The sequence below is a fragment of the Salvelinus sp. IW2-2015 genome, linkage group LG9 (genome assembly GCF_002910315.2).
Source record: "Salvelinus sp. IW2-2015 linkage group LG9, ASM291031v2, whole genome shotgun sequence".
NCBI lineage: Eukaryota > Metazoa > Chordata > Actinopteri > Salmoniformes > Salmonidae > Salvelinus > Salvelinus sp. IW2-2015.
Genome location: NC_036849.1, coordinates 30,884,517 through 30,897,992, shown reverse-complemented (window position 1 = coordinate 30,897,992; position 13,476 = coordinate 30,884,517). Strand labels below are relative to the sequence as shown.

The window sequence follows — 13,476 nt, the reverse complement described above, 5'->3', positions numbered from 1 at the left end:
AAAGGAGACACAGGGAGCAGGGAGAGGAGCACAGAGAGCTGGGGAGAGGAGACACAGGGAGCAGGGGAGAGGAGACACAGGGAGCTGGGGAGAGGAGACACAGGGAGCTGGGGAGAGGAGACACAGAGAGCTGGGGAGAGGAGACACAGGGAGCAGGGGAGAGGAGACACAGGGAGCTGGGGAGAGGAGACACAGAGAGCGGGGGAGAGGGAGACACAGAGAGCGGGGGAGAGGAGACACAGAGAGCTGGGAGAGGAGACACAGAGAGCTGGGGAGAGGAGACACAGGGAGCTGGGGAGAGGAGACAAAGAGAGAGGGGGAGAGGAGACACAAAGAGCTGGGGAGAGGAGACACAGAGAGCTGGGGAGAGGAGACACAGGGAGCTGTGGAGAGGAGACACAGGGAGCTGGGGAGAGGAGACACAGGAGCAGGGGAGAGGAGACACAGGGAGCTGGGGAGAGGAGACACAGGGAGCTGTGGAGAGGAGACACAGGGAGCTGGGGAGAGGAGACACAGGGAGCTGTGGAGAGGAGACACAGAGAGCGGGGGAGAGGAGACACAAAGAGCTGGGGAGAGGAGACACAGAGAGCTGGGGAGAGGAGACACAGGGAGCTGGGGAGAGGAGACACAGAGAGCGGGGGAGAGGAGACACAGAGAGCGGGGGAGAGGAGACACAAAGAGCTGGGGAGAGGAGAACACAGAGAGCGGGGGAGAGGAGACACAGAGAGCGGGGAGAGGAGACACAAAGAGCTGGGGAGAGGAGACACAGAGAGCTGGGGAGAGGAGACACAGGGAGCTGGGGAGAGGAGACAGAGAGCGGGGAGAGGAGACACAGAGAGCGGGGGAGAGGAGACACAAAGAGCTGGGAGAGGAGACACAGAGAGCTGGGGAGAGGAGACACAGGGAGCTGTGGAGAGGAGACACAGGGAGCAGGGGAGAGGAGACACAGGGAGCAGGGGAGAGGAGACAGAGAGTGGGGAGAGGAGACACAGAGAGCATGGAGAGGAGACACAGAGAGTGGGGGAGAGGAGACACAGAGAGCAGGGGGAGAGGAGACACAGAGAGTGGGGGAAGAGAAGAGAGACACCCCCCACAGAAACAATCTCATTTCTCCCTGACCCCCAATGCTGTAATTTACTGAAGAGAAAATTAGAAGGAAGACCAGCCTATAATTTACAGGACTTTGTTCTTCTTGTGGCTGTCCAGTCAATACAAGGGGAGTTGTATGTCCTGTTAGCAGAGGGGACAGTTGTTTGTACTGTTAGCAGAGGGGACAGTTGTACGTAATGTTAGCAGAGGGACAGTTGTATGTCCTGTTAGCAGAGGGACAGTTGTATGTCTGTTAGCAGAGGGGACAGTTGTATGTACTGTAGCAGAGGGACAGTTGTATTAATGTTACAGAGGGGACAGTTGTATAATGTTAGCAGAGGGGACAGTTGTTATGTCTGTTAGCAGAGGGGACAGTTGTTTGTACTGTTAGCAGAGGGACAGTTGTAGTTACTGTTAGCAGAGGGGACAGTTGTACGTACTGTTAGCAGAGGGGACAGTTGTACGTACTGTTAGCAGAGGGGACAGTTGTACGTACTGTTAGCAGAGGGGACAGTTGTACGTACTGTTAGCAGAGGGGACAGTTGTACGTACGTTTAGCAGAGGGACAGTTGTATGTCCTGTTAGCAGAGGGGACAGTTGTTTGTACTGTTAGCAGAGGAGACAGTTGTATGTCCTGTTAGCAGAGGGGACATTGTATGTACTGTTAGCAGAGGGACAGTTGTATGTAATGTTAGCAGAGGGACAGTTGTATGTCTGTTAGCAGAGGGGACAGTTGTATGTAATGTTAGCAGAGGGGACAGTTGTTTGTACTGTTAGCAGAGGGGACAGTTGTATGTCCTGTTAGCAGGGGGACAGTTGTATGTAATGTTAGCAGAGGGGACAGTTGTATGTACTGTTAGCAGAGGGGACAGTTGTATGTAATGTTAGCAGAGGGACAGTTGTATGTACTGTTAGCAGAGGGACAGTTGTTTGTACTGTAGCAGAGGGGACAGTTGTTTGTACTGTTAGCAGAGGGGACAGTTGTATGTCCTGTTAGCAGAGGGACAGTTGTATGTGCTGTTAGCAGAGGGGACAGTTGTATGTCCTGTTAGCAGAGGGACAGTTGTATGTAATGTTAGCAGAGGGGACAGTTGTATGTACTGTTAGCAGAGGGGACAGTTGTTTGTACTGTTAGCAGAGGGGACAGTTGTTTGTACTGTTAGCAGAGGGGACAGTTGTATGTCTGTTAGCAGAGGGACAGTTGTTTGTACTGTTAGCAGAGGGGACAGTTGTTTGTACTGTTAGCAGAGGGGACAGTTTTTTGTACTGTTAGCAGAGGGGACAGTTGTATTGTCCTGTTAGCAGAGGGGACAGTTGTATTGTACTGTTAGCAGAGGGGACAGTTGTATGTAATGTTAGCAGAGGGGACAGTTGTATGTACTGTTAGCAGAGGGGACAGTTGTATGTACTGTTAGCAGAGGGGACAGTTGTATGTAATGTTAGCAGAGGGGACAGTTGTATGTACTGTTAGCAGAGGGGACAGTTGTTTGTACTGTTAGCAGAGGGGACAGTTGTATGTCTGTTAGCAGAGGGGACAGTTGTATGTACTGTTAGCAGAGGGGACAGTTGTATGTACTGTTAGCAGAGGGGACAGTTGTATGTACTGTTAGCAGAGGGGACAGTTGTTTGTACTGTTAGCAGAGGGAGCAGTTGTATGTATGTTAGAGGGGACAGTTGTATGTACTGTTAGCAGAGGGGACAGTTGTATGTACTGTTAGCAGAGGGGACAGTTGTTTGTACTGTTAGCAGAGGGGACAGTTGTATGTCCTGTTAGCAGAGGGGACAGTTGTATGTATGTTAGCAGAGGGGACAGTTGTATGTACTGTTAGCAGAGGGGACAGTTGTAGTACTGTTAGCAGAGGGGACAGTTGTATGTAATGTTAGCAGAGGGGACAGTTGTATGTACTGTTAGCAGAGGGGACAGTTGTAGTACTGTTAGCAGAGGGGACAGTTGTATGTATGTTAGCAGAGGGGACAGTTGTATGTACTGTTAGCAAGGGGACAGTTGTATGTACTGTTAGCAGAGGGGACAGTTGTATGTAATGTTAGCAGAGGGGACAGTTGTATGTAATGTTAGCAGAGGGACAGTTGTATGTACTGTTAGCAGAGGGGACAGTTGTAGTACTGTTAGCAGAGGGGACAGTTGTAGTACTGTTAGCAGAGGGGACGTTGTATGTACTGTTAGCAGAGGGGACAGTTTATGTAATGTTAGCAGAGGGGACAGTTGTATGTAATGTTAGCAGAGGGGCAGTTGTATGTACTGTTAGCAGAGGGGACAGTTGTAGTACTGTAGCAGAGGGGACAGTTGTATGTCCTGTTAGCAGAGGGGACAGTGTATGTACTGTTAGCAGAGGGGACAGTCGTATGTACTGTTAGCAGAGGGGACAGTCGTATGTACTGTTAGCAGAGGGGCAGTTGTATGTACTGTTAGCAGAGGGGACAGTTGTATGTCTGTTAGCAGAGGGACAGTTGTATGTCCTGTTAGCAAGAGGGGACAGTTGTATTACTGTTAGCAGAGGGGACAGTTGTAGTACTGTTAGCAGAGGGGACAGTTGTATGTAATGTTAGCAGAGGGGACAGTTGTATGTACTGTTAGCAGAGGGGACAGTTGTACGTACTGTTAGCAGAGGGACATTGTATGTGATGTTAGCAGAGGGACAGTTGTATTACTGTTAGCAGAGGGGACAGTTGTATGTACTGTTAGCAGAGGGGACAGTTGTATGTAATGTTAGCAGAGGGACAGTTGTATGTAATGTTAGCAGAGGGGACAGTTGTATGTACTGTTAGCAGAGGGGACAGTTGTACGTACTGTTAGCAGAGGGGACAGTTGTAGTACTGTTACAGAGGGGACAGTTGTATGTACTGTTAGCAGAGGGGACAGTTGTATGTAATGTTAGCAGAGGGGACAGTTGTATGTATGTTAGCAGAGGGACAGTTGTATGTTACTGTTAGCAGAGGGGACAGTTGTACGTACTGTTAGCAGAGGGACAATTGTATGTCCTGTTAGCAGAGGGGACAGTTGTATGTACTGTTAGCAGAGGGACAGTGTATGTACTGTTAGCAGAGGAGGGCAGTTGTATGTCTGTTAGCAGAGGGGACAGTTGTATGTACTGTTAGCAGAGGGACAGTTGTATGTCTGTTAGCAGAGGGGACAGTTGTATGTCCTGTTAGCAGAGGGACAGTTGTATGTACTGTTAGCAGAGGGGACAGTTGTATGTACTGTTAGCAGAGGGGACAGTTGTATGTACTGTTAGCAGAGGGGACAGTTGTATGTCTGTTTGCAGAGGGGACAGTTGTATGTCCTGTTAGCAGAGGGGACAGTTGTATGTCCTGTTAGCAGAGGGGACAGTTGTATGTACTGTTAGCAGAGGGGACAGTCGTATGTACTGTTAGCAGAGGAGGAGTTGTATGTCCTGTTAGCAGAGGGGACAGTTGTATGTACTGTTAGCAGAGGGGGACAGTTGTTATGTCCTTAGCAGAGGGGACAGTTGTATGTACTGTTAGCAGAGGGGACAGTTGTATGTACTGTTAGCAGAGGGACAGTTGTATGTACTGTTAGCAGAGGGGACAGTTGTACGTACTGTTAGCAGAGGGACAGTTGTATGTCCTGTTAGCAGAGGGGGACAGTTGTATGTACTGTAGCAGAGGGGACAGTCGTATGTACTGTAGCAGAGGAGGGATTGTATGTCCTGTTAGCAGAGGGGACAGTTGTATGTACTGTTAGCAGAGGGACAGTTGTATGTCCTGTTAGCAGAGGGGACAGTTGTATGTCCTGTTAGCAGGGGGACAGTTGTATGTACTGTTAGCAGAGGGGACAGTTGTATGTCCTGTTAGCAGAGGGGACAGTTGTATGTACTGTTAGCAAGGGACAGTGTTGGTGTGTATTGATGTACCCGTGTCCATGCTGGTGAATGTAACCTAAAACTCAGCGAAGTTAACAACTGAGCTATAAGAAGTAAAGCTCCTAAATAAAGCCCAGGAGCGGAGGGCTTGTGAAAGTCCCACGGGGTCGCCGAGCTGGACTGAGTAAACACACGAGAATAAATTACTTCTCTAAACTCAAACTCTAGATTGGAGTCTAGGGAACAGCGTTGATAAAACAGCTGTGAGGATGTGGCGAGCATTCCATATTGGCGAGTTTGTGAAGATGTATGGGGAGATATGATAGTGGTTGTCAGACAGCATGGTCAATTAAGGAATGTTTCGTTGTCGATAAAGTTTTGCTGGAAAAATCTCTGAAACATTACTTTGTTAGAGTAGTAGTCCTCCTTTCTGTTATTTATTGCTGTAATTTCTGAATCAACTTCTCTTCAATGAACTCCCATTTATTCATGTTTGTCTATCCATGTCTTTCTCCTTTCTGTCTTTTAATAGTTCTCCTCAACGCCCCTTTCTACTTCTCTCTCTCCAGCTGCCCATTGACTTCCAGGAGCGGGTGAGCTCCCACATGGAGAAGCAAGGCCGTGGCGTCACCATGGCGCTGTGCCACTCGCCCTACTCCGACGCTGTGCCCACCGCCGTCATAGCCAAGGTGCTAGAGAAGCCGGAGCCGGGCAGCAGCTGCCCCAACACCCGTTCGCCCAGCCCCCAGCCATTGGAGGATGAGGGCCATGACCATAACTTTGTGCCCTCTAGCGTGGGCGGCGGCACCGAAAGCCTCCGGCGCCGCACAGCGTACCGCACATCGGACCTCTACTGCAGCGACACGGCCCTCTACTGCCCCGAGCGCTGGCAGGAGCGCAGACAGAGCGTGGACGTCCATGCCCGCCCCATGGGTCTCCTTCTCCAGGCCCAGAACTCCACAGACTCCAACCCCGAGGAGGAAGCCTTCCATTCGGGTAACTTCTCCCATCATGGGGCCCCCTCCTTCCATGGAGAGTTTGCTGTGGGCTCCTTGAGGGCCACTAGCTCCTACTCCAGCTTCAGCCAGGCATCGGAAGACGAGAAGGGCGGGGAAGGCTGCGGCGGTGGACCCAGCAGCACCATGTCCTCCTCCCACCATGGGCTCTACATGGACTGGCGGGATGGAGGTTACGGCGAGCGAAAGAGCACCTCATCCTATGAGAAGGACAGCCCTCCTGGCCACAGCGTCTTCCCCAAGTCCCACAGCTTCCAGCACATGGCAATGCCGCCTTCCCCCAGCCCTGCGAAAGGCGGCGGTGGCTCTTCACCGGCATACGTATGCACAGCATCCTGCGGCTACAGTGAGCCGTACCACTCGCCGCTCAACGCATCGCCACACAGCGTGGGCTCAGCCCAGGGAGGAGGAGGACCCCGGGGTGCGGAGCGCTCCGATAGTCAGGCCAGCATGGTCAGCATGGGTGCCCCCACCGAGGAGGAACTGACTGGACGCTGGAGGCAGCTGAGCGTAGAGGACATCAACTCGTACTCTTTCAACCGCAACCCGGGCCGTGTGTCTCCCTACAGCTTCTCCGAGCAGCACTTTGCCATGGGCCCGGCCAAGATTAAACTGGGGCCTCTCTACAGCAGCTTCCAGGAGGGGGACGACAACGTCTTCCTCCACAGCCATGTGCTGGACCAGTGCTTGGCTGCTGCCGCCGGTGGTGGCCTCTCACCCAGCCCCAGTCCCAGTCCCAAACACCCCAGCCTGGGCCTGCGGGGCAAGCCGGACAATCCCCCGCCCCTGTACAGAGCCAAGGTAGACAGCCAGGACTCAGAGTGCAGCCTGCAGTTCCTCTCAGGGAGCCTTAAGGATAAGGAGAGCGGGGCTGCTGGAGCGGCAGGGGGGAGCATGAACAAGGAATACGTGGACGTGAGCCCCAACAGCTCAGCTGAGTCCTTACACCACCAAAGCTCCCTGGAAGCCTCCAGTCTGCAGCACTACCAGAGGGAGAGAATGAGGCCCAGCCCTAGCCCGGCACTTCCCAAAAAGAGTTCTCAACAATACCAAAAATTTGGAAGCACAGGAACAGGACTGAGCAGGAAGGACAGTCTGACCAAGGCCCAGCTGTACGGCACCCTCCTGAATTGAACCGCTCGGTAACACTTTACTTAGACCTGACAGGTATAATGCATTATGATGCAGTTATAATGCATTGTAAGACTTGTCATAAGCACGTATGACCCCATTATAAATTCTTAATATTATCTCAATGACTAAATGGTAGCAATTTTGAAAATGTGTTTCATAAAAGGACTTAACAAACTGTAAACCTTGTAATAAGACATGAAAGCTCAAACGTGCTTACAACAAGCAATAAAGCATTATACCTGCCGGCTTGAAGTAGTGTATCCAACAGCTTCTCCTATTATGCATGATGATTGTGTAGGTCTCCATGTTTCCTGTGGCAAACACACAGTTGGTGTGGATGTGAGATGTTCTTGTAATCCTGCGAAGGCACGTTTCAAGCTGTATGAGAAGCTACACAGCTGTTGTTGTTGTTTTGGCTGTTTGTTTATGTCATGATACGGTGTAGTTATCAGAGATAAGAGCCACTAGATTTCCGTACCGTTTCTTACAGTATATCATCCCTTAGTCTCTCAGACAGCCATTCAGAAAGCTCAAAGCTATTTTGTGGAAGGCTCATAAGTCAAATTATCCCTTAACAATGACAGTATTGAGGCGGTAACTACTGTACATACACTATTAGCATTTGAAGTATGTCAGTAAAACATGCCATTTAGTACCAAGCACATTGGTATCCTTTAGTACCAAGCACATTGGTATCCTTTAGTACCAAGCACATTGGTATCCTTTAGTACCAAGCACATTGGTATCCTTTAGTACCAAGCATAACACGTCCCATTCATTTGGACAACAGACTGACTATTAGAACTTCATTAGCATGGCATAACACCAACTAAAGGCTATCCATTATGTATATGATGTCCTGCTTCCAAGGCCTCATTTTCTCATGGACAAACGGCATGTTAATTATGCATATACAGTATGAATGGACTGGTTCTTCTAGGCAGCAAGTCATGGATAGCTCCTGAACATTAGAGAGGCACTACAGAAAGAACTGTTTATTTCTCTCACTCAATTAGCATATTGATACTTAGGAGGAACACGTCTGAAAAATGAATTCGGGCATGRATTGGAATTAGATAAATCAAAGGCAGATTTAAAATACATATACTGTCGGTAACACAATATCAAAGACATAGTATACATGTAAATACAACAACTGTAAAGTTGGTGGCGCAGTATGGGGTATTTTCCTGCCAATAATACTAACAATATAAAGGAATATATTTACAATATGATTGGCAGGAAAGTACCCCCACAGAGCAGACATTGACAAGAGATAAATTATTTTAAAAGTTGCACAGCAGGTTGTCCAATATTCCATGTATCCAGGCTAGTGTTACTGTGTATGAATATTACATAGCAATTTGGCCCAAAGCACCCAACGTTTTAATGCCCAAATTGGAAAAAAGCATGAATTCAAATGTTGTTGCTTGAATTCATGAATACCCAACAACTAGTAAGTACATTTAGCCTTAATTCTGTTCAGTAGCTAGTCTACTCCTTTACTACAATTCTGACAGTGGTGTGTGTATATATATATATATATATATGTGTGTGTGTATATATATATATATATGTGTGTGTATGTATGTATATGTATACAGTGCCTATAGAAAGTCTACAACCCCCCTTGGATTTCATCACATTTTATTGTCTTACAAAGTGTCATTAAAAATGATTTAATTGTATTTTTTTGGTCAACAATCCACACAAAATACTCTCATCTCAAAAGTGTTTTTTGTTGTTGTTGATTAATGATTTTTTTTTTAATAATAATATACCTTGATTGATAAGTATTCACCCCCCCTCTGAGTCAATACGTGATAGAAATACCTTTGGCAGTGATTACAGTTGTGAGTCTTCTTGGGTCTCATAAGAGCATTGCATACCTGGATTGTGCAATATTTGCACATMATTATTTTCTAAATCCTTCGAGCTCTGTCATGGTGTTAGGTATCATTGCTAGAAAACCATTTTCAAGTCTTGCCATAGATTTTCCAAAACTGTATTCCTTCGCTGTGTTTTTGTAGTTGTTGCAATATTACTTTAGTGCCTTGATGCATATACAGTGGGGAGAACAAGTATTTGATACACTGCCGATTTTGAAGGTTTTCCTACTTACAAAGCATGTAGAGGTCTGTAATTTTTATCATAGGTACACTTCAACTGTGAGAGACGGAATCTAAAACAAAAATCCAGAAAATCACATTGTATGATTTTTAAGTAATTAAATTGCATTTTATTGCGTGACATAAGTATTTGATCACCTACCAACCAGTAAGAATTCCGGCTCTCACAGACCTGTTAGTTTTTCTTTAAGAAGCCCTCCTGTTCTCCACTCATTACACCTGTTATAACTGCACCTGTTTGAACTTGTTACCTGTATAAAAGACACCTGTACACACACCTCAATCAAACAGACTCCAATCTCTCCACAATGGCCAAGACCAGAGAGCTGTGTAAGGACATCAGGGATAAAATTGTAGACCTGCACAAGGCTGGGATGGGCTACAGGACAATAGGCAAGCAGCTTGGTGAGAAGGCAACAACTGTTGGCGCAATTATTAGAAAATGGAAGATGTTCAAGAGGACGGTCAATCACCCTCGGTCTGGGGCTCCATGCAAGATCTCACCTCGTGGGGCATCAATGATCATAAGGAAGGTGAGGGATCAGCCCAGAACTACACGGCAGGACCTGGTCAATGACCTGAAGAGAGCTGGGACCACAGTCTCAAAGAAAACCATTAGTAACCCACTACGCTGTCATGGATTGAAATCCTGCAGCGCACGCAAGGTCCCCCTGCTCAAGCCAGCGCATGTCCAGGCCCGTCTGAAGTTTGCCAATGACCATCTGGATGATCCAGAGGAGGAATGGGAGAAGGTCATGTGGTCTGATGAGACAAAAATAGAGCTTTTTGGTCTAAACTCCACTCGCCGGTTTGGAGGAAGAAGAAGGTTGAGTACAACCCCAAGAACACCCTCCCAACCGTGAAGCATGGAGGTGGAAACATAATTCTTTGGGGATGCTTTTCTGCAAAGGGGACAGGACGACTGCACCGTATTGAGGGGAGGATGGATGGGGCCATGTATCGCGAGATCTTGGCCAAAAACCTCCTTCCCTCAGTAAGAGCATTGAAGATGGGTCGTGGCTGGATCTTCCAGCATGACAACGACCCGAAACACACAGCCAGGGCAACTAAGGAGTGGCTCCGTAAGAAGCATCTCAAGGTCCTGGAGTGGCCTAGCCAGTCTCCAGACCTGAACCCAATAGAAAATCTTTGGAGGGCGCTGAAGTCCGTATTGCCCAGCGACAGCCCCGAAACCTGAAGGATTGGAGAAGGTCTGTATGGAGGAGTGGGACAAATCCCTGCTGCAGTGTGTGCAAACCTGGTCAAGAACTCCAGGAAACGTATGATCTCTGTAATTGCAAACAAAGGTTTCTGTACCAAATATTAAGTTCTGCTTTTCTGATGTATCAAATACTTATGTCATGCATATAAAATGCAAATTAATTACTTAAAAATCATCCAATGTGATTTTCTGGTTTTTGTTTTAGATTCCGTCTCTACAGTTGAAGTGTACCTATGATAAAAAATTACAGACCTCTACATGCTTTGTAAGTAGGAAAACCTTCAAAATCGGCAGTGTATCAAATACTTGTTCTCCCCACTGTATATGCATGTATTGGAATATTTTTTTTTCTATATATTTTGTATTCTTTATTTTTCCCTTTCATTTAGAGTTGAAATCGGAAGTTTACATACACTTAGGTTGGAGTCATTAAAACTAGTTTTTCAACACTCCACAAATTTCTTTGTTAAAAAACTATAGTTTTGGCAAGTCGGTTAGGAAATCTACTTTTGTGCATGACACAAGTGATTTTTCCAACAATTGTTTACAGACAGATTATTTCACTTATAATTCTCTGTATCACAATTCCAGTGGGTCAGAGGTTTACATGCACTAAGTTGACTTTGCCTATAAACAGCTTGAAATTCCAGAAAATTATGTCATGGCTTTAGAAGCTTCTGATAGGCTAATTGACATCCTTTGAGTCAATTGGAGGTGAACCTGTGGATGTATTTAAGGCCTACCTTCAAACTCGGTGCCTCTTTGCTTGACATCATGGAAAAATCAAAAGAAATCAGCAAGACCACAAGTCTGTTTCATCCTTGGGAGCAATTTCCAAACACCTGAAGGTACCACGTTCATCTCTGTACAAACAATAGTACGCAAGTATAAACACATGGGACCACGCAGCTGTCATACCCGCTCAGGAAGGAGACGCATTCTGTCTCCTAGAGATGAACGTACTTTGGTGCGAAAAGTGCAAATCAATCCCAGAACAGCAGCAAAGGACCTTGTGAAGATGCTGGAGGAAATAGGTGCAAAAGTATCTATCACACAGTAAAACAAGTCTTATATCGACATAACCTGAAAGGCCTCTCAGCAAGGAGAAGACACTGCTCCAAAACTTCCATAAAAAAAGCCAGACTACGGTTTGCAACTGCACATGGGGACATAGATCGTACTTTTTGGAGAAATGTCCTCTGGTCTGATGAAACAAAAATAGAACTGTTTGGCCATAATGACCATTGATATGTTTGGAGGAAAAGGGGGAGGCTTGCAAGCTGAAGAACACCATCCAAACCATGAAGCACGGGGGTGGCAGCATCATGTTGTGGGTGTGCTTTGCTGCAGGAGGGACTGGTGCACTTCACAAAATAGATGGCATCATGAGGCAGGAAAATTCTGTGGATATATTGAAGCAACATCTCAAGACATCAGTCAGGAAGTTAAAGCTTGGTCACAAATGGGTCTTCCAAATGGACAATGACCCCAAGCATACTTCCAAAGTTGTGGCAAAATGGCTTAAGGACAACAAAGTCAAGGTATTGGAGTGGCCATCACAAAGCTCTGACCTCAATCCTATAGAAAATCTGTGGGCAGAACTGAAAAAGCGCGTGCGAGCAAGGAGGCCTACAAACCTGACTCAGTTACACCAGCTCTGTCAGGAGGAATGGGCCAAAATTCAGCCAACTTATTGTGGGAAGCTTGTGGAAGGCTACACAAAACATTTGACCCAAGTTAAACCATTTAAAGGCAATGCTACCAAGTACTAATCGAGTGTATGTAAACTTCTGACCCATTGGGTATGTGATGAAAGAAATAAAAGCTGAAATAAATAATTCCCTCTCCTATTATTCTGACATTTCACATTCTTAAAATAAAGTGGTTATCCTAACTGACCTAAGACAGGGAATTTTTACTATGATTAAATGTCAGGAATTGTGAAAAACTGAGTTTAAATGTATTTGGCTAAGGTGTATGTTAACTTCTGACTTCAACTGTAGCTCATTATTGTGGAGTCACTCCATTGTTGTTGCGCCATCGTCAGTTTTCTTCCATCACAACCATTGAACTCTGTAGCTGTTATAAAATCACCAATGGCCTCATGGTGACATCCCTAAGCAGTTTCCTTCCTGTCCTGCAGCTCAGTTCAAAACGACAAATGCATCGTTGATGTGTCTGGGTGGTTTAATACATTATCCATAGCATAATTATTAACTTGACCATGCTTAGAGATATATTCAATATCTGATTTGTTATTGCTACCCATATACCAATCACTGTGTCTTTCAAAAAGTATTTCAAAAAGCTCCCTGGTCTTAGTAGTTGACTCCGTGCTTGAAATTCCATACTTGACTGAGGGACCTTACAGAGGTTGGGGGACAGAGGAAGGGGTAGTCATTTAAAAATCATGTCAACCCCTATCATCTCACACAGAGTGAGTCCATACAACTTATGATTTGTTAAGCCACATTTTATTTCTGAACTAATTAAGGCTTGCCTAAACAAAGGGGTTGAATACTTATGCAATGACTATATTTTAGATTAGTTATTGCATATTATTATTGGTAAAAAAAAAATTGAATTAAAATGTTAACTTTGACATTTTGGAGTATTTTGTGTAGCTCAATTACAAAACATTACAATTAAATCTATTTTCAATCCCACTTTGTGACGCAACAAAATGTGAAAAAGTTCAAGGGGGTGTAGACTTTCTTTAGTTATTAATAATATTTCATACAGACCATTAATATACCAGCCAGATTTTCTACTCTACAATCTTGAACATTGTCGGCAGCATTGATCTCTAACCAAAACAAAAGCACTTCTTGCTCTGACAAGTCCTCTCACTGTGGCGATTTATTTTGGGAATAATCTTCCCCCAAAACTTTATGACCGAGATACATTGTTCATGCCCTGGTCTCAGGATACCATCTGGGGGACGTGAACACCTCCAAAACAATGCTAAAGCCAGGGACAGAGAGGGCAAAGAGGCGATGCRTCCCCTCTGTGCACTAGCGTCACTGTAGCTCTTCCACCAGGCG

The 13,476-nt window shown here is 46.2% G+C and overlaps 1 protein-coding gene across 1 annotated transcript in view; it reads left to right on the top strand.

Moving 5' to 3' along the window:
• The window catches only part of LOC111968395 (brain-enriched guanylate kinase-associated protein), a 24,594-nt gene extending 15,187 nt beyond the window's left edge, over positions 1 to 9,407 (top strand). Inside the window, exon 8 of the mRNA XM_070445071.1 lies at positions 5,501 to 9,407. Coding sequence (XP_070301172.1) covers positions 5,501 to 7,081 — 1,581 coding nt within the window. The 3' untranslated portion in view covers positions 7,082 to 9,407. The remainder of the gene's footprint in view (positions 1 to 5,500) is intronic.
• The last annotated feature ends 4,069 nt before the right edge of the window (positions 9,408 to 13,476 follow it).